The 23,666-nt window shown below is 39.9% G+C and overlaps 2 protein-coding genes and 1 pseudogene across 2 annotated transcripts in view; all 3 read left to right on the top strand.

The window, feature by feature from the left end:
- LOC139950777 (putative cytosolic acyl coenzyme A thioester hydrolase-like) overlaps nucleotides 1-18,824 on the top strand; it is a 29,146-nt gene extending 10,322 nt beyond the window's left edge. Inside the window, exons 4-7 of the mRNA XM_071949586.1 lie at nucleotides 10-237; nucleotides 1,937-2,146; nucleotides 3,586-3,770; nucleotides 15,715-18,824. Coding sequence (XP_071805687.1) covers nucleotides 10-237; nucleotides 1,937-2,146; nucleotides 3,586-3,770; nucleotides 15,715-15,831 — 740 coding nt within the window. The 3' untranslated portion in view covers nucleotides 15,832-18,824. The remainder of the gene's footprint in view (nucleotides 1-9; nucleotides 238-1,936; nucleotides 2,147-3,585; nucleotides 3,771-15,714) is intronic.
- Nucleotides 18,825-18,947: 123 nt separating this feature from the next.
- LOC139950778 (uncharacterized) lies at nucleotides 18,948-21,007 on the top strand (annotated as a pseudogene).
- A 650-nt stretch (nucleotides 21,008-21,657) lies between these two features.
- LOC139950776 (uncharacterized) lies at nucleotides 21,658-23,636 on the top strand. Its single transcript, XM_071949585.1, has one exon. The coding sequence runs from the start codon at nucleotides 21,658-21,660 to the stop codon at nucleotides 23,143-23,145; it is 1,488 nt and encodes a 495-aa protein (XP_071805686.1). The 3' UTR covers nucleotides 23,146-23,636.
- The last annotated feature ends 30 nt before the right edge of the window (nucleotides 23,637-23,666 follow it).

Here is a 23,666-nt window from a genome sequence, read left to right as displayed (position 1 = left end):
TTCACTCAGGCACCAAAAGAATGACTAACAAGGCAACCCTATGGTATGTACCTACAAGTGTGAAGACTTTGGGTAAGGTCCTTCCTATACCAAAGATAAGTTATTTGTCAGCAGAGGAAGAGGCTGCTGGATGGGAGCGTTACAATAAACAGAAAGAAGCAAGAAGGAGACAGGGTCTTGGTAGTACTGTTAGCTTCACTATGGCAGAGGTAGAACATCTGATGGATCAAGACAATTGTAAGTTGCAACTACGTATTCATTCTTAATTTCACTGCACTAACATAAAAAGTGAACAAGGTTTGTTTCTGCAATATGATCATTGAAAAAAATATGTACAGTTTGTAGCTGCGAGCACCATAGGGAAAGAACAAAAATAATCTTGGTGTGAACAAAAAGATTAATAAATCTGCATCAGGCAACAGGGCTGCATAAACCACAGTGAAGAGGGCGCTATTTTGAAGCTGCCACTTATTTTTAGTGCTGGTGTTTTCAAGTTGTAAATAATATTTTTAATAATAATTATTGTTTTATCATGTAAACTTGTACATATATTTTTGATGTAATTTTATTGTTAACCAAATGCCATTAGTCTATGACTTTTTATTTGGTCTTGTATTTTTTTATGAAAATAAACCAATATTGAATTGAAAAAAAAAAGAAAAAAAGTATGTTCAGACAGCGTACTAACTTAGACCCACATAGACCCGAACCGGTTTAACTTTTACGAGCAGCGGGGGGTGGTCGTAAAAATAAAACCCCATTGCGTTCAGACAGCACAGAGTTAAACCCTATCCGGTTTATCTTCGGTTTTAAGAGGTCAAAGTAGATGTGACCCCATTGCTCTTACATCTGGTTCTATTCATCAGATTCACGCACCGAGATACTGAGTGCCCTGGACGATCATCAGAACATGTTATACATTGGATAAAAATGGCTCAATCGAATGCGAAAAACAGTTCTACTGTTGGGAGGATAGGGGCACTTAAAACAAACGTGAACACGACTCTAAAACAAACAAAATATTGATACAAACAGCCAAAAAAACTCACCAAAATATTATCCATATTCCATGAATCAGAACACGTTTATTTTTTTGTGTTTTATACCATCGGTTCTGATTAAGTAAAAGTTTGAAAACCTCAAGCGATTTTTCATTCCGATTCGTTCACACAGCGACACACGTGCAAGTTACGTAAATCCATGTACTTTTTCAGTTTTTTTCCCAACCTTCACAACAACGTGGTATTGCTGGCCAAGGGGAATTTCCCCTACACAGCCTCGCATGCACGGCAGTTCTTTCTCCCATTTGGAAGTCAAGCACGCTAGTAAAGATGACGGCAATAGAAAAGCACATCCACGGGATTGGTGATGGATAACTATGGGATATCAGAGATTGATCACTATGGGATGGCAGCGCTGTGCATGTGAGAAGCGTTGCACAATATCCATGCTTCTTGGTATACGCATGAAAACAGTTTAACTGAGCCAGAAAGTCCAATGTGGACGCGACGACTCTGTGAAATCTCCCATCAGTCCATGACCTGAAGAAGCTGACCTGTTTTGCCATGGAAGAATAACACTTTCGTGATTATCAAACTATTCAAAGTTGCGCAGGGGGCCAGCTCGGTTAGTTTACCCATGGTCTCGGTAAGTTTACCCGAGTCAAAAAAATCTAAGTGTGGACGGTGGGACAGTTTACCCATCGGAATGTTACCCAGCGTCATGGTCAAGTTACCCAAAATATTAATCCAGTGCCAACACGGCTTAAGACAACCAATATCCATGCCAGGGCCTTAAATATCTTTGTTTGTTTGAACAAAGATTGTTTAGAATTGAAAGAAGAATGTGATTGTTTTTGTTTGAGGAAACATTTGTTCTTTTTTTTTCATTCTTTTGTAAAATTTAATTACTTGAAAATCTTTATTTTTCCTTTTAGGTATTACAGAACACTCAGTTCCTTATGCTCAGTCAAGCCTGATCCATCTAGCTGGTGTTACTGATTGCAATTTTGCTAGTTACGTTAATGGAGGTGTGACAATGAAATTAATGGATGAAGTAGCTGGAATCACCGCATTTAAACACTGCAAAACAACAGTAGTAACTGCATCTATGGATGCAGTTAACTTCCATCAACCTATACCAAGAGGTAAAGTCAAGTGTTATCACATCGTTGTGCAACTTCTTTTTTCTTTTCCAAACTGCTTTTCTTGATGGTTCAGTGAGTCTGTATATATCAATGTGCTCCAGCATCCTGTCGTTTGTCTTGCAGTCTTTTTTACGATAAGTGTAGTAGTAACCTTTTATAGCATCACATTTTAAAATCACATTTCATAATTTGGCAATTGTGCATGACACTGTTTGTCCTTCTGGTTGAAATAACTGTACCGGGGTGGGGGGGGGGGGAGATAACGACAATAGAATGAGGATTAAATTTCTCTTTAGCTGGTTGTTATTCATAAGCATAAAAAACATCAAATATAATTGAAGCAGAAACCAAAATATAAAGGCATAAGCTTGGAAATGAAACAGATCACTACCCAACTGTGGCCTTGAGGCCATCGTTTTATAGTAAAAACCAGTAAATATAGAAAACATAAAATTAGATTAACTTTTGTTGTTGTGTGTAGGCCTATAAAAAATAAATCCAAAGCAGTGAGTGAAACTCCAGAATGGAAATTGGCTAAAAGGAGGTGAATAATCAAAATAATTCCCCCATAGTTATAAATAAAGTAGAAAGAAATAAGTAGTCAAATTAAGACAGAAAGGAAATAGTTGATGTGAAAATGAAACAGTAAACAGTCAGATAGGGGTCAAGTTAATTTTTGTGTCTTTTGCCTTAATGATAAATAAAAATCCCTTGTAAAAAATATTGCTGTATATAAAGCATTATTCATAAATACCTCGGACAGTTTCGCTATTCCTATTGGTGGAGAGCGCGTCACGTGGGTGTGTATAAACCTTTATGTGTAAAACCTGTTTATGACCAGTAAAAAGTGTGAAAAACACGGGCTTGACACCCGAGCTTGCACCTGTGCTTATAAGACAGTTTCTTCATTCCTATTGGTCGAGAGCAATGGCTGAAACAGTTGTGTCACATCATGCGATATGCGCGATGCGCACAGCATTCCCTTATAAGGAGTTGTTTACCCTTGGGCCTTACCATTTAAAAGCTGGAGGGGTGTTGTGTTGAAAGAAATCATTGAACAATTATAATGTTTGCGTTTATTTTACTTTTTGACCAAAAAGTGTTGATGTTTATTACCGAAAAGGTATTTATGAATGGGAATCAAAGTGTGTTGAATTGGTTTTCAACTAGTGGTTTAAACCCACCGAGGCCTGGTTCTTGATAATTTACCTCGACTTCATCTCGGTAAAATTATCAAGAACCAGGCCTCGTTGGGTTTGAACCCCTAGTTGAAAACCTCATCACCACACATTGATTCCCTTATTTTATATCTTTTTATACAAGACATGTTGTAGTTGTGTCAAGAATATTCAGTAGTCTGTAAATGCGTGCGTTTTTAGGAGGTTAAACAATAGTTGAATTAATGCACTGGTTCTCCTACTAACTTTCACCACTTTTAGGATCTGTGATGCATGTTGTGGGTCGACCTTCTTTTACCAGTAAGCATTCCATAGAGATTGAAGTATTTGTGGACATGGAGACCATGTTTAAAGGACATTCTAAGAAGCAGAGGGCTGTGCATGCATTTTTCACCTTTGTGTCTCTTAGCAATAACAAAGAGGTTTTAGACATCCCACATCTGAAGGTAAGTTTCTTCCTATTCTGTTTGAGATGTTTGAGGAAACACTTTGGTTTCACCCTGAATTCATATTAGATTATGGTACTAAACTACTGAAACTACTACAGGTGACAGGTTCCACTAATATCACCCTGAATTCATATTAGATTATGTACTAAACTACTGAAACTACTACAGGTTCCACTAATATCACCCTGAATTCATATTAGATTATGGTACTAAACTACTGAAACTACTACAGGTTCCACTAATATCACCCTGAATTCATATTAGATTATGGTACTAAACTACTGAAACTACTACAGGTTCCACTAATATCACCCTGAATTCATATTAGATTATGGTACTAAACTACTGAAACTACTACAGGTTCCACTAATATCACCCTGAATTCATATTAGATTATGTACTAAACTACTGAAACTACTACAGGTTCCACTAATATCACCCTGAATTCATATTAGATTATGGTACTAAACTACTGAAACTACTACAGGTTCCACTAATATCACCCTGAGTTCATATTAGATTATGTACTAAACTACTGAAACTACTACAGGTTCCACTAATATCACCCTGAGTTCATATTAGATTATGTACTAAACTACTGAAACTACTACAGGTTCCACTAATATCACCCTGAATTCATATTAGATTATGGTACTAAACTACTGAAACTACTACAGGTTCCACTAATATCACCCTGAGTTCATATTAGATTATGGTACTAAACTACTGAAACTACTACAGGTTCCACTAATATCACCCTGAATTCATATTAGATTATGGTACTAAACTACTGAAACTACTACAGGTTCCACTAATATCACCCTGAATTCATATTAGATTATGAACTAAACTACTGAAACTACTACAGGTTCCACTAATATCACCCTGAATTCATATTAGATTATGAACTAAACTACTGAAACTACTACAGGTTCCACTAATATCACCCTGAATTCATATTAGATTATGTACTAAACTACTGAAACTACTACAGGTTCCACTAATATCACCCTGTATTCATATGAGATTATGTACTAAACTACTGAAACTACTACAGGTTCCACTAATATCACCCTGAATTCATATTAGATTATGGTACTAAACTACTGAAACTACTACAGGTTCCACTAATATCACCCTGAATTCATGTTAGATTATGGTACTAAACTACTGAAACTACTACAGGTTCCACTAATATCACCCTGAATTCATGTTAGATTATGTACTAAACTACTGAAACTCCTACAGGTTCCACTCATTTTGTTTAAAAACTCGGCAGCACTCTGGGCAGTTAAGGACCTTGAAATGTCGTCTGACATGGATGTGATTAACATGCTCTGGCCTCGTCTTATGTTGGAAATACAAACAAATACAACCTAGCTATTCTGCAATTCATGAGCGAACAAATTAAAAACTGGGTTTGGACCAAGTTTGGACCAATACTTGTGGAAACCTTTTCCTTGTGATGCACTGGAAAACGGCTTCTCCTATGAGACTACTTTAGAGGGCGCTACATGTAGGTAATGCAAACCTTGGAGTACTTGTTATCAATGTGTAATAATTACCAACCCCGAGTTGAATATAGTGCACATCCATCAATAAGGTACTCATAAGGTGCTTCAACTAAATAATAGTTAAAAGACATAGTTGATATTTTTAAATTATGAGGTGAATTTATGTAGCACCTTATAAGTTGTAAATAAAGATTCTCTTTTTTTACAGTTTATGTGATGTATTTTTTAACTTTGAATGTATTTTTATAACGAATCCAACCTGTTTATGGTTGCAAACAAATGATCCTTACCTTACCTTACCAATGGTATACAAGGTGCTGTGTGGTACACTGGCATACAGCCACTGCCAGAAACACAGCAGCAAATTGTGAACAGTTACAAATTATTCCCCACCTCCTTATGAAGATCGGTCAATTTAGAAAACGGTTTGTAAATTTCAGAGAATGTTGCGAAGACGGTCATTCACCGTCAATTTGGTCACATTGGTAAAGCGTGCGTAAGCGTTGTCAATGTTCGTAAAGGCATTGGCAAGCGTTCGTAAGCATATTGGTGAGAGGGCCGACTGTGGACGATCGAGGGGTGAGACAGAGATGAAAAAATTCAATATCCAACGACCATTTTTGACGAATTCAACGCGAAATTCAACTATTCATCTTTGAAAGAACATTTGCCACTCTGTGAGAGCAGCAATACAAGCGTTTCCTAAACTTCAGCGAATGTTGTGAAGACGGTAATTCGCCATCGTTTTTTCGATTTTCCAAGCTACCCAGTGTTGTCAACGTTCTACATTCTTAACGTTTGTAACTTCCTTTCGAATGTTTTGCCACTGTTGCAAATGTTAAAAATGCTTTACCATTGCTTCACCAGTGCTATGAATGTCTTACGAATGGTTTACCAATACTTTACCAGTATTTTACAGAATTTGCAATGTGCAATGTTTACGAGCGCTTCCCAATGGATTGCCAATGCTTACTAACGGTAACCAATGCTTGCGAACGGGTGTTCTTTTCAAAGTGCCATTAAGAATGTATTGCAAAAGTCTCCTAGACAAACTTGCGAATATTAATGGCATATCGCCCTTGGGAGGTGTCGTAAGATATTGGTGAGAAGAGGTCGAGGGACAACGGAGGGATGATGAAGATGAAAATTTTCACTATACAATCGCAATTTTTTGGCGAATTCACCGCGAAATTGAAATATTCATTATTCTCAAGAATATTCGCCACAGTGTGAGAGCAGCATTAGTGGCTGTTACAAGTGTTATAAGCCCTGTATAAAAAATCTCATCTAATGATTATTAATACCTGTATCTGTATCTGTATTGTTGAGCCTGCAAAAAAATGCCTAAAGACACATCACACCAGCTTTGCGCATTGTGTGGATGGGATGGCTTGATTTTTGAAGTGCTTAGCGAGAGTGTCTTTGAAGATATCTAATGAGTTGCTGGAAATCACACTACCGGGTAAGGCGTTCCAGTCCTTAAAGGTGGCCGGAAAAAAACTGTTGCTGTAGATTTTGGTTGAGTGACAAATTTGATGGAATTGGAGTCTGTGTTTTCTTGAGGGTCGAGTGGAATGTTGTGCAAAGTCTTCAAGAGGGATTTCAACTAAGTTATTAACAAGTTTGTAAAACATAGCTAGTCTTCTAGCTTTCCTTCTTATTTCTAGTGGTTTCCAGCTAAGTTCTTCTAGTATACTGGTGACTGTACCTAGCGTTCTACTGTAATTATTTGTGGTGAAGCGAGCTGCTTGTCTTTGAATTCTTTCCAGGGCTTGACAGTTCTTTTTACTATGTGGGTCCCATGCTGCTGTGGCATACTCTAGGATGGGACAAACCAAACTTGTGTAGGCTAGTGATTTTACATGAACAGGGCATTTGTTGAGGTTCCTTTTGATGACACCAAGTACTTGTTGGGCTTTCTAAGTAACTGAAGCTGTTTGAACATACCAGTTTAATGTGTTGGTGATATGAACGCCAAGCTACTTGTGAGATTCCACAGATTCTAGTTGTTTGCCACAAAAGGTATAGCTGGTGGGGGTGACTTTTCTTGAAGCAAACTTTTAGCACACAAACCATGTTGATAATCTGTATTTGATGTTCTTCAAAATGTTTCATAATGTGACTATGTAGAATGTGTTCAAGGAGTTTGGAGACTGGTGTTAATGAAACTGGTCTATAATTCGCAGGATCCGTTCTACATGTACTTCCCTTTTTGAATAATGCCGTAACATTGGCCTCCTTCCAACCTTTGGGGACTTGGCCCGAGTCGGTTGACTACTGAAACAAGTCCTGAAGAATTGGTGCTAGTTGATCTGCAAATGTTTTTATAAACCAAGGTGGGATACCGTCTGGTCCTTGTGATTTAGATGGGTTTATCTTAAGTTGTTGGTCTTTGACCCCTTTAAGTGAGATGATGAGTTTCCCGATTGATCCGTATGGGCTTTCCCCCGTATCTGGCATTGTAGAGGATCCCTCTTCAGTGAAGACACTTTTGAACTGATTGTTTAGAATGTCTGCTTTCTGCGCGTCCTCACTAATGATGTTCCCTTCATTGTAAAGGTCACCAATGCCTTGTTGTCTTGTCAGAGTTTGGAGATGAAGTTCCAAAATGACTTTGGTTTTTCTGTAATGGTCGATGTCAAGAATTCACTGATGTATGTGGATTGAGCAGATTTGAGATTCTTGTGGATGATTTTCCTTGCGTCACAAGACTTCTGCCAGTCACTGTGAAGATTTGTTCTCTTTGCCTTGTACAACCGTTTTTCAAGTTTACATATTATTTTTTAGGTCCTTTGTAAACCCTGGTAGGTTGTGTCTTGATGAGGTCATGCGGGTAGGGACAAATTTGTTCATTATTTCAGTGATTTTGGTGGCAATCATGTTCCATTTGTCATCCACTGACATATCCAAAGCAGAAGACATATACTCCTTAAGGAAGTAATTCAGAGCATGTTGAATACCTGTTTGGTCTGCTTTACTTGGAATGACATTGTGCGTTTTGGTACCTGTTTAGTCTGCTTTACTTGGAATGACATTGTGCGTTCTGGTACCTGTTTGGTCTGCTTTACTTGGAATGAACATTGTGCCTTCTGGTACCTGTTTGGTCTGCTTTACTTGGAATGAACATTGTGCGTTCTGGTACCTGTTTAGTCTGCTTTACTTGGAATGAACATTGTGCCTTCTGGTACCTGTTTGGTCTGCTTTACTTGGAATGACATTGTGCGTTCTGGTACCTGTTTGGTCTGCTTTACTTGGAATGAACATTGTGCGTTCTGGTACCTGTTTGGTCTGCTTTACTTGGAATGAACATTGTGCATTCTGGTACCTGTTTGGTCTGCTTTACTTGGAATGAACATTGTGCGTTCTGGTACCTGTTTGGTCTGCTTTACTTGGAATGAACATTGTGCGTTCTGGTACCTGTTTGGTCTGCTTTACTTCGAATGACACTGTGCGTTCTGGTACCTGTTTGGTCTGCTTTACTTGGAATGAACATTGTGCGTTCTGGTACCTGTTTGGTCTGCTTTACTTGGAATGAACATTGTGCGTTCTGGTACCTGTTTGGTCTGCTTTACTTGGAATGAACATTGTGCGTTCTAGTACCTGTTTGGTCTGCTTTACTTGGAATGAACATTGTGCGTTCTAGTACCTGTTTGGTCTGCTTTACTTGGAATGAACATTGTGCGTTCTGGTACCTGTTTAGTCTGCTTTACTTGGAATGAACATTGTGCGTTCTAGTACCTGTTTGGTCTGCTTTACTTGGAATGAACATTGTGCGTTCTAGTACCTGTTTGGTCCGCTTTACTTGGAATGACATTGTGCGTTCTGGTACCTGTTTGGTCTGCTTTACTTGGAATGAACATTGTGCGTTCTGGTACCTGTTTGGTCTGCTTTACTTGGAATGAACATTGTGCGTTCTGGTACCTGTTTGGTCTGCTTTACTTGGAATGAACATTGTGCGTTCTAGTACCTGTTTGGTCTGCTTTACTTGGAATGAACATTGTGCGTTCTAGTACCTGTTTGGTCCGCTTTACTTGGAATGACATTGTGCGTTCTGGTACCTGTTTGGTCTGCTTTACTTGGAATGAACATTGTGCGTTCTGGTACCTGTTTGGTCTGCTTTACTTGGAATGAACATTGTGCGTTCTTGTACCTGTTTGGTCTGCTTTACTTGGAATGAACATTGTGCGTTCTGGTACCTGTTTGGTGTGCTTTACTTGGAATGACATTGTACGTTCTGGTACCTGTTTGGTCTGCTTTACTTGGAATGACATTGTGCGTTCTGGTACCTGTTTGGTCTGCTTTACTTGGAATGAACATTGTGCGTTCTGGTACCTGTTTGGTCTGCTTTACTTGGAATGAACATTGTGCGTTCTGGTACCTGTTTGGTCTGCTTTACTTGGAATGAACATTGTGCGTTCTTGTACCTGTTTGGTCTGCTTTACTTGGAATGAACATTGTACGTTCTGGTACCTGTTTAGTCTGCTTTACTTGGAATGAACATTGTGCGTTCTGGTACCTGTTTGGTGTGCTTTACTTGGAATGACATTGTACGTTCTGGTACCTGTTTGGTCTGCTTTACTTGGAATGAACATTGTGCGTTCTGGTACCTGTTTGGTCTGCTTTACTTGGAATGAACATTGTGCGTTCTGGTACCTGTTTGGTCTGCTTTACTTGGAATGACATTGTGCGTTCTTGTACCTGTTTGGTCTGCTTTACTTGGAATGAACATTGTACGTTCTGGTACCTGTTTAGTCTGCTTTACTTGGAATGAACATTGTGCGTTCTGGTACCTGTTTGGTGTGCTTTACTTGGAATGAACATTGTGCGTTCTGGTACCTGTTTGGTCTGCTTTACTTGGAATGACATTGTACGTTTTGGTACCTGTTTGGTCTGCTTTACTTGGAATGAACATTGTGCGTTCTGGTACCTGTTTGGTCTGCTTTACTTGGAATGAACATTGTGCGTTCTGGTACCTGTTTGGTCTGCTTTACTTGGAATGAACATTGTGCGTTCTGGTACCTGTTTGGTCTGCTTTACTTGGAATGAACATTGTGCGTTCTGGTACCTGTTTGGTGTGCTTTACTTTGAATGACATTGTGCGTTCTTGTACCTGCTTGGTCTGCTTTACTTGGAATGAACCATGTGCATTCTGGTACCTGTTTGGTCTGCTTTACTTGGAATGAACATTGTGCGTTCTGGTACCTGTTTGGTCTGCTTTACTTGGAATGAACATTGTGCGTTCTGGTACCTGTTTGGTCTGCTTTACTTCGAATGACACTGTGCGTTCTGGTACCTGTTTGGTCTGCTTTACTTGGAATGAACATTGTGCGTTCTGGTACCTGTTTGGTCTGCTTTACTTGGAATGAACATTGTGCGTTCTGGTACCTGTTTGGTCTGCTTTACTTGGAATGAACATTGTGCGTTCTAGTACCTGTTTGGTCTGCTTTACTTGGAATGAACATTGTGCGTTCTAGTACCTGTTTGGTCTGCTTTACTTGGAATGACATTGTGCGTTTTGGTACCTGTTTAGTCTGCTTTACTTGGAATGACATTGTGCGTTCTGGTACCTGTTTGGTCTGCTTTACTTGGAATGAACATTGTGCCTTCTGGTACCTGTTTGGTCTGCTTTACTTGGAATGAACATTGTGCGTTCTGGTACCTGTTTAGTCTGCTTTACTTGGAATGAACATTGTGCCTTCTGGTACCTGTTTGGTCTGCTTTACTTGGAATGACATTGTGCGTTCTGGTACCTGTTTGGTCTGCTTTACTTGGAATGAACATTGTGCGTTCTGGTACCTGTTTGGTCTGCTTTACTTGGAATGAACATTGTGCATTCTGGTACCTGTTTGGTCTGCTTTACTTGGAATGAACATTGTGCGTTCTGGTACCTGTTTGGTCTGCTTTACTTGGAATGAACATTGTGCGTTCTGGTACCTGTTTGGTCTGCTTTACTTCGAATGACACTGTGCGTTCTGGTACCTGTTTGGTCTGCTTTACTTGGAATGAACATTGTGCGTTCTGGTACCTGTTTGGTCTGCTTTACTTGGAATGAACATTGTGCGTTCTGGTACCTGTTTGGTCTGCTTTACTTGGAATGAACATTGTGCGTTCTAGTACCTGTTTGGTCTGCTTTACTTGGAATGAACATTGTGCGTTCTAGTACCTGTTTGGTCTGCTTTACTTGGAATGAACATTGTGCGTTCTGGTACCTGTTTAGTCTGCTTTACTTGGAATGAACATTGTGCGTTCTAGTACCTGTTTGGTCTGCTTTACTTGGAATGAACATTGTGCGTTCTAGTACCTGTTTGGTCCGCTTTACTTGGAATGACATTGTGCGTTCTGGTACCTGTTTGGTCTGCTTTACTTGGAATGAACATTGTGCGTTCTGGTACCTGTTTGGTCTGCTTTACTTGGAATGAACATTGTGCGTTCTGGTACCTGTTTGGTCTGCTTTACTTGGAATGAACATTGTGCGTTCTAGTACCTGTTTGGTCTGCTTTACTTGGAATGAACATTGTGCGTTCTAGTACCTGTTTGGTCCGCTTTACTTGGAATGACATTGTGCGTTCTGGTACCTGTTTGGTCTGCTTTACTTGGAATGAACATTGTGCGTTCTGGTACCTGTTTGGTCTGCTTTACTTGGAATGAACATTGTGCGTTCTTGTACCTGTTTGGTCTGCTTTACTTGGAATGAACATTGTGCGTTCTGGTACCTGTTTGGTGTGCTTTACTTGGAATGACATTGTACGTTCTGGTACCTGTTTGGTCTGCTTTACTTGGAATGACATTGTGCGTTCTGGTACCTGTTTGGTCTGCTTTACTTGGAATGAACATTGTGCGTTCTGGTACCTGTTTGGTCTGCTTTACTTGGAATGAACATTGTGCGTTCTGGTACCTGTTTGGTCTGCTTTACTTGGAATGAACATTGTGCGTTCTTGTACCTGTTTGGTCTGCTTTACTTGGAATGAACATTGTACGTTCTGGTACCTGTTTAGTCTGCTTTACTTGGAATGAACATTGTGCGTTCTGGTACCTGTTTGGTGTGCTTTACTTGGAATGACATTGTACGTTCTGGTACCTGTTTGGTCTGCTTTACTTGGAATGAACATTGTGCGTTCTGGTACCTGTTTGGTCTGCTTTACTTGGAATGAACATTGTGCGTTCTGGTACCTGTTTGGTCTGCTTTACTTGGAATGACATTGTGCGTTCTTGTACCTGTTTGGTCTGCTTTACTTGGAATGAACATTGTACGTTCTGGTACCTGTTTAGTCTGCTTTACTTGGAATGAACATTGTGCGTTCTGGTACCTGTTTGGTGTGCTTTACTTGGAATGAACATTGTGCGTTCTGGTACCTGTTTGGTCTGCTTTACTTGGAATGACATTGTACGTTTTGGTACCTGTTTGGTCTGCTTTACTTGGAATGAACATTGTGCGTTCTGGTACCTGTTTGGTCTGCTTTACTTGGAATGAACATTGTGCGTTCTGGTACCTGTTTGGTCTGCTTTACTTGGAATGAACATTGTGCGTTCTGGTACCTGTTTGGTCTGCTTTACTTGGAATGAACATTGTGCGTTCTGGTACCTGTTTGGTGTGCTTTACTTTGAATGACATTGTGCGTTCTTGTACCTGTTTGGTCTGCTTTACTTGGAATGAACCATGTGCATTCTGGTACCTGTTTGGTCTGCTTTACTTGGAATGAACATTGTGCGTTCTGGTACCTGTTTGGTCTGCTTTACTTGGAATGAACATTGTGCGTTCTGGTACCTGTTTGGTCTGCTTTACTTCGAATGACACTGTGCGTTCTGGTACCTGTTTGGTCTGCTTTACTTGGAATGAACATTGTGCGTTCTGGTACCTGTTTGGTCTGCTTTACTTGGAATGAACATTGTGCGTTCTGGTACCTGTTTGGTCTGCTTTACTTGGAATGAACATTGTGCGTTCTAGTACCTGTTTGGTCTGCTTTACTTGGAATGAACATTGTGCGTTCTAGTACCTGTTTGGTCTGCTTTACTTGGAATGAACATTGTGCGTTCTGGTACCTGTTTAGTCTGCTTTACTTGGAATGAACATTGTGCGTTCTAGTACCTGTTTGGTCTGCTTTACTTCGAATGAACATTGTGCGTTCTAGTACCTGTTTGGTCCGCTTTACTTGGAATGACATTGTGCGTTCTGGTACCTGTTTGGTCTGCTTTACTTGGAATGAACATTGTGCGTTCTGGTACCTGTTTGGTCTGCTTTACTTGGAATGAACATTGTGCGTTCTGGTACCTGTTTGGTCTGCTTTACTTGGAATGAACATTGTGCGTTCTAGTACCTGTTTGGTCTGCTTTACTTGGAATGAACATTGTGCGTTCTAGTACCTGTTTGGTCCGCTTTACTTGGAATGACATTGTGCGTTCTGGTACCTGTTTGGTCTGCTTTACTTGGAATGAACATTGTGCGTTCTGGTACCTGTTTGGTCTGCTTTACTTGGAATGAACATTGTGCGTTCTTGTACCTGTTTGGTCTGCTTTACTTGGAAAGAACATTGTGCGTTTTGGTACCTGTTTGGTGTGCTTTACTTGGAATGACATTGTACGTTCTGGTACCTGTTTGGTCTGCTTTACTTGGAATGACATTGTGCGTTCTGGTACCTGTTTGGTCTGCTTTACTTGGAATGAACATTGTGCGTTCTGGTACCTGTTTGGTCTGCTTTACTTGGAATGAAAATTGTGTGTCTGGTACCAGTTTGGTCTGCTTTACTTGGAATGAACATTGTGCGTTCTTGTACCTGTTTGGTCTGCTTTACTTGGAATGAACATTGTACGTTCTGGTACCTGTTTAGTCTGCTTTACTTGGAATGAACATTGTGCGTTCTGGTACCTGTTTGGTGTGCTTTACTTGGAATGACATTGTACGTTCTGGTACCTGTTTGGTCTGCTTTACTTGGAATGAACATTGTGCGTTCTGGTACCTGTTTGGTCTGCTTTACTTGGAATGAACATTGTGCGTTCTGGTACCTGTTTGGTGTGCTTTACTTGGAATGAACATTGTGCGTTCTTGTACCTGTTTGGTCTGCTTTACTTGGAATGAACATTGTACGTTCTGGTACCTGTTTAGTCTGCTTTACTTGGAATGAACATTGTGCGTTCTGGTACCTGTTTGGTGTGCTTTACTTGGAATGAACATTGTGCGTTCTGGTACCTGTTTGGTCTGCTTTACTTGGAATGACATTGTGCGTTCTGGTACCTGTTTGGTCTGCTTTACTTGGAATGAACATTGTGCGTTCTGGTACCTGTTTGGTCTGCTTTACTTGGAATGAACATTGTGCGTTCTGGTACCTGTTTGGTCTGCTTTACTTGGAATGAACATTGTGCGTTCTGGTACCTGTTTGGTCTGCTTTACTTGGAATGAACATTGTGCGTTCTGGTACCTGTTTGGTGTGCTTTACTTGGAATGACATTGTGCGTTCTTGTACCTGTTTGGTCTGCTTTACTTGGAATGAACATTGTACGTTCTGGTACCTGTTTAGTCTGCTTTACTTGGAATGAACATTGTGCGTTCTGGTACCTGTTTGGTGTGCTTTACTTGGAATGACATTGTACGTTCTGGTACCTGTTTGGTCTGCTTTACTTCGAATGAACATTGTGCGTTCTGGTACCTGTTTGGTCTGCTTTACTTGGAATGAACATTGTGCGTTCTGGTACCTGTTTGGTGTGCTTTACTTGGAATGACATTGTGCGTTCTTGTACCTGTTTGGTCTGCTTTACTTGGAATGAACATTGTACGTTCTGGTACCTGTTTAGTCTGCTTTACTTGGAATGAACATTGTGCGTTCTGGTACCTGTTTGGTGTGCTTTACTTGGAATGACATTGTACGTTCTAGTACCTGTTTGGTCTGCTTTACTTGGAATGACATTGTGCATTCTGGTACCTGTTTGGTCTGCTTTACTTGGAATGAACATTGTGCGTTCTGGTACCTGTTTGGTCCGCTTTACTTGGAATGAACATTGTGCGTTCTGGTACCTGTTTGGTCTGCTTTACTTGGAATGAACATTGTGCGTTCTGGTCGACGTTTTAGCTTAGGAGCCATGTTGAACTCGACAATAATTGTGTTGTGATCTGACAGTCCATCAGTTAAAGAGAGTCTCTTAATCAGGTTGGGTTTGTTTGTGAATACGAGATCCAATATGTTCTCTATTGTGTCACCTTGGATTCTAGTTGCTTGATTCACATGTTGGAACAGACCATATTCTTCAGTGAGGGAAACTAGCTTTTTTGCAGCGGCTGTGTTGTATCCATTTCTGTTGCTGATTTGATGATTTTCCCATTTAATGTTTGGTAGATTGAAATCCCCAATGATACGATAAATAAGTCATGAGCGTTGATTTAATCTCCAAGTCGAGACAATACCACAACCTTTTCCCTTTATTTTGTTTTACTCCAGGTACAGACCGAAGGTGAGATATCCAGATTTAAGGAAGGAGCAGCAAGGTATGAATTACGCAAACAAGCTCGTTCAAAGGGAAAAAAACAACATCAAAATGCAGCATCTTGCTCTTGAATGGAATCAGTGAAATTTGTCTTTCAAAATCAGCATAGTTAAGGAAGTGCTTAAACAAATAACTTTTGATGTAAATGCTATTAAAACTTGTTTATATCGTGTTTTTTTAAATTTAAATGTCATTTTGTTAACTGTACACTTCTGAATATTTGATAAAAATCAATTAGAAAATCAGGTCCCAACCTCAAGGTTTTGAAAAAATTAGAAACACATCTGCCATTGACGGCGTGCATTAAAACGACAATGCTTTGACGTCATGTGTGGGAGTTTGCTATTGTTATACCTCCATGCTGCATTAAAGCGGCTATACAAATTGGAGCTCCCAAGTAATAATGTTACAAAAGTGATGATGTAACAGCTTTTCGAGGATCTTTCAGAAAAGCAATGGATTCAAAATAGTACACAATTTTCTTTTTGCAGTTAAAATCTATTTATACTCGTTTGACTCAATTTCCTTATTGACTGTAAATATTTTGAATGAAATTCAGCGAAGATCACGACTGATCGTTTTCATTCAAGTAGGTTTTACTCGTTAACATTTTAATTTAAAGTTTTGTTGAACATTTTAGATTAGAATGTGACCACACATACATGTATAGACCCCTTGCAATACGCGCAGAATACTGACATTTACCTATTGTTTGTGTCATTTTGGGTCAAAATCGTATACAAAAGAGAGTTGACACCCAAAGTTAGGTGCATTGTTTGGAGGCTGTTACTGTATTGTTTAAGAATTCAATAGCTCCCACTTGCATAAATGTGAAACGCTACAGGTATGATGAGGTCAGGCGCCGTTTTTACGCACAGAGAACAGCTATTGTTCAATGATCTGCCCCGTTTTTGAGAGTAAGACGTCATACGCAGTGGGTCTATACTGTGTCTTTACTTTCATATACAAAATAATTACTCTATTGTGACTCCAACAATAAGCTGTGTATTCTCATGATTCAGGGAGGTTCATGTTTTATGTCTGGTTCATTTTCCACTTAGCAGAGTCTTTGGCCATATCTGAATTGGTGGCTACGATTATGGCTAAGGCTGGTGCCACATGATAATGTAGACATCTAGCCATAGCCATACCTATAGGAGCCGTTTCAGACACAGTCTTCATGGTCTTAGACTCTGCTTCATAGTCTTAGACTCTGCTTTACGGTCTTAGACTCTGCTTCATGGTCTTAGACTCTGCTTCATGGTCTTAGACTCTACTTCATGGTCTTAGACTCTGCTTCATGGTCTTAGACTCTACTTCATGGTCTTAGACTCTGCTTCATGGTCTTAGATGCTGCTTCATGGTCTTAGACTCTGCTTCATGGTCTTAGACTCTGCTACAGTCGAACCATGGGGCCGTTAATAAAATCACCTTTCAAGAATTTGTGCCATACTGCCTTGACCATTATGCCATGTCAAATTGCCTTCCCAAAACAAGCAAGGCTCATGATTTAGCATGTGACATTACTGGAGCAACAAGAAACTTGGGAGGTTAAAGCTTGCGCTACCACAATAAAACTTGTAGGTGGTAGCAATGAAATTGATGCATTTTGGTTACGTTTCTTCCACAAGTGGCGTCACATCATGAGCATTATTTTTAAATGAAATAAACTTTCAAAAGTATGTACATATAAAGGGACATTACAGGTGTTTTTTTAGCTAAGTTTTTCTTCACCATCAACTGTTACATTTACATTGTACATGGCATGTGAACAATATGAGTGTACATCTGTTCATGCATTTAAACCACAAGCTGTTTTGATTGGCAAGTAGTAGCTCTCTTCTTGTCAGAAGATTGCATGTTACCAGGAACGTTGTGTTCTGTTCAATGAAACAAGAAGAATGTACATGTAGCTCATCATTCAGGTAATATAATAGAATAGATTATGTATAAAGAACAGATTGTAGTGACAGATTAGGCCTTAAACTTGCTTTCATAACAAGTTTGAATAAGATAACTACTTCTGAGTTCAAAGATTTAGAACGTTTAGGCCTATATAGGAAAAACAAATTCAAAATAAATGGACAATTGAAAAAGATGAGAATCTTTTAATGTACACTGGGGTAATAACATGCTATCTGTTTACTAATGGAAACTTTACATCATTTTATATTACCGGTATCCATATTATTTAGTAATTAAATGGTAATGTAACCAATTTGTACAAATAATAAGGACCTTATAGTGTGATACTATACAAATATTGAGTGGCTCAGAGTGGAATGGGAGGAATTCTATCGCAAGGTAAAATTTGGACTGTTCCATTTCACAAGGCGAAGCCGAGTGAAATGGAACAGTCCAAATTCTACCGAGCGATAATATCCCTTCCATTCCACGAATTAAAGCCACTCAATATTTGTTTTATACATGTATAACTGTTTGTTTTATATAACTGACATATAGATCCTTGTTATACGAACAAAAAATCATATAGCATTGCGTAGCTGTAACAATGCACAAATCGGATCACAACCTTTTACACAGGTGCTCCTTTGTTTTAGCAGCGGCGCTGTACTGCTCAAAAACATTGGGAACAAGGATGAAACTAACTGTTGAATGGGAAATGCTATTCCCCATGGGCGAATAGGTCTTTTTGATCGCAGGTGTGGATGGGAGTAATAGTGAATGTCACGTGAAGTAAGTTCCACCAATCAAATGACAAGGATCTGTATGTCAGTTATATAATCATTCATACTGTAATGTAATCCTCAGGGAACAGTCAGGCCAGCCACAATACTTCATATTCAATACACTCACAACTCACTGAAATAAATGGGCACTGTATTTTCCTATTGATGTAATATCCCTCAAAGAAGAACTAAATGGAGTTGCACTCAATACCTTCAGTATTTCATCAATTTAGTGTTGCTCACATAATCATTCTTTATGTGTAAAACTATTTAACTTGAGAGCGAGTGTGTCAGTACTATTTTGAACTGGAACATTACAAGCCATGATTTAATATTTGATATTAAGTTTTCAATAAAAGACAATCAAAATTAAAGCATAAAGTTCTACTGAATGAGTTCGTTTAATACCCTTTTTGAGAGTTTCACAAGATGATAAAAACCACAAGATGATGTTAACAAAAAGAACGACTGGTATCAATTCATCACTGTTCCCAAGAAGTGACCTACATGTAGTATGTCAAAAAGCACAACATTTTGTCAAATCAGATTTTGTACAAATTACTTGTATTCTCATTTCCTCATATTTTCATCAAGTTTTAGAATGAGGCCAGACTCGCATGCTGCAGATTTTGCATTTAGTTTCCAGAGATGCGTTATCTGGATGTTCATTGATTTGTATGCAGCACTTAGTGCCAGATAATTTTGTTTTCCTTTTTCACAAAGTGACCTTTGTGTTTGAGGCAAAACCAGTTGCAAGAATTATATCATATTGACAGATCTGTAAAAATGAAGAAGTTTTTGTCTTAAAAAAGAGAAGATAAGCAGTCTCCAAAACTATAGTTTGGGAAAAAGTTCAACTTCACTGCTTCAATTTTCTCCAATAACGGAACGTTTGGTTGTGTAGCATTTAAGTCACTTAATGGGAACTTCAGTTAAGTCTCCCTGCTAATAAAGGCAGTGGAAACTATTGGTAATTTCTCAAAATAATTATTAGCATAAAACCTTACTAGGTAATGAGTAATGGGGCGAGGTTGATAGTATAAAACATTGTGAGAAACGGCTCCCTCTGAAGTGGCGTAGTTCTGAGAAAGAAGTAATTTTCCGGGAAATTTGATTTCGAGACCTCAGATTTTTAGGTCCCGAAATCGCGCATCTGAAAGCACACAACTTCGTGTGATATGGGTGTTTTTTATTTCATTATTATCTCGCAACTTCGCCGACCAATTGAGTCGACAGACTTGTTTTTTGGGCACACACCAAATGAGAAGACTGGTTTTTGACAATTACCAATTGTGTCCAGTGTCTTTAACAGTATTGACTGCTTTAACTCATGCTATGGTTAAAACTCGTGATTCTACCTCATAACCACCTAGCACTTCGGCCTTAATTGAGATTGCACCTGCCACCGGTATTTCGTCGTCACACTTGAGAGAGTTCTTTGTTAAAAGGAAACCTCTCCCTATATAAGTGAGCCCCAAGGTTCACACCCCAGTGCATTTTTGTGACCGGTATAATTCGACGATGTCTACACAACTATCTTCAGATATTCTTGGCCTACTCGACGACCCTTCGGACTTCGAGTTAAGCGGCACGGTGTCAACTGCTGGCCCTTCTACTTCGATCTCTGCCTCCGGTGGTAATCCATCGGGTGGAAAGGCAAAGCCGAAGCCAAAGAAAATGACCAACAAATCATCAAACGCCGGGGTCACTCGGCAACAGTTTGGGTCTCTACAAGAGCAGATGGCAACCATGGCAGACGTAATGCAGACCCTACAGTCTACAGTGTTGGCCTCGCTGGGGAGTTCAAGCTCTGCGAAACGACAGAAGGTCGACCATGTTACGCCAGCGGAAGACCAAGGGGCATGCACATCGAGTGATGACTCTCTTGCGACTGACCAGCTCATCAACAACCTCCTAAAACCCCCGACGCTGGTGATAATTCATCAGCCGGGGTACTCAGCGTGGTAGAGCAATTCTACTCCGAAGAGGATACAGGTGCCAAAGTTGACGAGAAGTTGGCCGGTGTTATCAGCAAGTTACTCCGACACAAATCATCAGAAGTGAAGGTTGCAGAAAAACTTAATAGTTTCAAGCGACCATGTAACATTCCAGAACTTGATTGTACCAGAGTTAATCCAGAAATATGGAATTCTTTGCAATCAAAGACAAGATCAATGGACATCAAGTTACAAAAGGTTGAGCAGGTGGCGCTGAAAGGCATGGTGCCTATTGTAACCTGCATTGAGGCTCTAATGAGCACCAATAAAAGCCTGGATCACAAGGTTTTGGTAACAAACCTACTGGATGCATTGGCCATAATTGACCATGCAACCACCGAGTTGAACTTCCGGCGAAGAGAACTCATAAAGCCCGACTTAAACCAACAGTTTTCCACTCGTTTTCGGATCGCGGCAGGCAAAGGGGAAATGCCAAGACTTTTTCCCATCGTGGCGGGCAAACGCGTCAGGGAAACTCCTTTCGCCCAAAACGCTGGCAACAGAGAAAGCCAGCAGAAACACGGCAACAAACCGCAACCAAGTAAAACCTTGTAAAACGGTGAGTGAGCACAAATGTGATAATACTCAAAATCAAGTTGCGAAATTATTTATGGCAGGTAAACTCGCATATCATATAGCCCAATGGCGCGAGATTACGTCTGATCAATGGGTGCTCGACGCTGTTCAGCACTATCATATTGAATTCACTAAAAGGCCATACCAAACACGCATTCCAAGGGATTTGCAGTGTGAACCACACGAGGCTGAAATTATAACCTCTGAAATTGCCAAATTGCTCGATAAAAGAGCAATAGTAAAAACGAACCACGTCGAAGGTGAATTTATTTCGAATATTTTCATTCGGCCAAAAAAGGATGGTTCGTCTCGCCCTATAATAAATCTGAAGGGGCTTCACAAATTTGTGGAGTATTTTCATTTTAAAATGGAAACTATCCGCACGGCAATTCAACTGATACGGGTGCCCCACGTGTGTTTACGAAAGTAATGAAACCACTGGTTGCCTCGTGAATCGTGTGACTATATTGACGATTCCCTTCTTATTGGAAGAACGTTTCAGGAATGCTGTTGCAATGTTCGAGCCCGAACCATTCTCACCAATGGGGTAGGGTTTACAATAAATTACAAAAAGTCAATTCTTACCCCAACCAAACAGATAGATTTTTTGGGATTTCATTTAGACTCAGATCAAATGACTTTCTCTGTCCCACCTGCAAAGGTACAGAGCATTATTTACTCAATCCGTAAACTTTTACGCCAACAGTCTCCGACAATTCGAGACGTTGCCAGGATAATCGGTCTGTTGGTTTCGTGTGAACTGGCGGTACCGTATGGGCCATTGTTTAGAAGAACAATAGAAAACCAGAAGAACCTGGCATTATCAGAACATAATGGCGATTTTGAAGCAAAAATGAGCTTTACCAAAGAAGGTATTTGTGATTTAAATTGGTGGATAAATGAACTGCCAATAACTTTTGCTCCCATGCATAGACATGACCCTAATTGCGTAATAGAAACTGATGCTTCCAGCTTGGTCTGGGGGGCACATTTCAACGGTCGCACAACAGGCGGCAGATGGTCAAAATGTGAAGCCACTCATCATATCAATTGGCTTGAGTTAAAGGCTTGCTCATTAGCATTGCAATCATTCTTCTCAGAAGAAAACGGTGTTTCAATCCACCTTAAATCTGACAACATTACGGTGGTTGCTTTCCTAAAACACTTTGGTGGCTCGGGATCCGAACTGCTACATTCCTTAGCTAGGGAGATTTGGCTATGGTGCATGGCACGGAAAATTTGGCTGTCCAGTTCACACCTCCCTGGTGTGCAAAATATTCTGGCAGACACGGCATCCCGACAATTTCGGGATGATCTCGAGTGGAAACTTAACCCCACAATTTGTTCAAACATTACCAGAAGTGCCTTGTCGGCAGTGATCCCGACGCTTGAGGGCGTCACAGTGGGCTCTCATCCATTGGTTAAGAGACTGATGAAAGGGGTGTTCAATCTGAGACCACCAAAGGCTCGATACTCACATACATGGGATGCGACTGTGGTGCTGGACTATTTAAGAACTCTCGGTTCTAATGAGGGACTCTCGTTGAAAAAGCTTACCATGAAACTGGTAGTTCTTACTGCCCTTACATCGGGGCAACGTTGCCAGACACTATCTTTTATGAACATTAATTCAGCCCAAGTTAGGGCAAATTCTGTTAAATTTACTATCGAGGCACTTACCAAAACAAGTAGAGTTGGTAAACCTCATGCAGAAGTTGATTTAATTGCTTACCCTCATGATCATTTACTTTGTGCTACGAGTGTTTTAAAAGTTTATCTTGAGAAAACTAAATCTGTCAGAGGTGGAGAAAAGAAACTTTTTCTAAGTTATGTACCACCCCACAAAGCAGTGGGGTCAGAAACGATAGGCAGATGGATAAAGCTAGGACTTTCAGATGCAGGTATAAGGACGGACAAATTTACCGCCCACAGTACACGGGCAGCTGCATGTAGTGCAGCTTCAAGGAAAGGTGTACCACTTGCAACAATCATGAAAGCTGCAGGATGGTCGAGATCATCGACGTTTGCTAAGTTTTATGATAAACCTGTAGAGGATACAGGGGAGTATAATTGTTTTGCTGAGAGTATACTCAGTCATTCTGCTTTTTCACAGAATAAGTAATGTTTTATTTGAAACGGACGATCAGCTTGTAATGTTTCACTGAATAAATGATGTGTCATTGAGACGGTACGTTACGTTGTTACCTTTTGTTCTTTGACCTTTTTGTGATGGCTCCAAACATCTCACGTAAGGCCGAAGTGCTAGGTGGTTATGAGGTAGAATTTCTCAATTAAACGAAATGTAATAGAATGAAATTGAAGTTTAATTTTGATTCTACCGAGTAACCACTAGCACTGAAGGACTTACGCTCCCTCCCTCTTTAGGGTGACTATTGTCATTACAAATATTAATATTTGACACTCCCTCCCAATGAACTGCAAAAAGCTCATTTGTATTGTCTACAAAAATGCTCTGGGGTGTGAACCTTGGGGCTCACTTATATAGGGAGAGGTTTCCTTTTAACAAAGAACTCTCTCAAGTGTGACGACGAAATACCGGTGGCAGGTGCAATCTCACGTAAGTCCTTCAGTGCTAGTGGTTACTCGGTAGAATCAAAATTAAACTTCAATTTCATTCTATTA

This window comes from Asterias amurensis, chromosome 18 (assembly GCF_032118995.1).
Source record: "Asterias amurensis chromosome 18, ASM3211899v1".
Lineage (NCBI taxonomy): Eukaryota > Metazoa > Echinodermata > Asteroidea > Forcipulatida > Asteriidae > Asterias > Asterias amurensis.
This window is presented reverse-complemented; position numbering and strand designations above follow the sequence as displayed.

Coding starts and splice junctions, on each gene's coding strand:
- LOC139950776 (XM_071949585.1), top strand. CDS start 21,658: ATGACTTTCTCTGTCCCACCTGCAAAGGTACAGAGCATTATTTACTCA.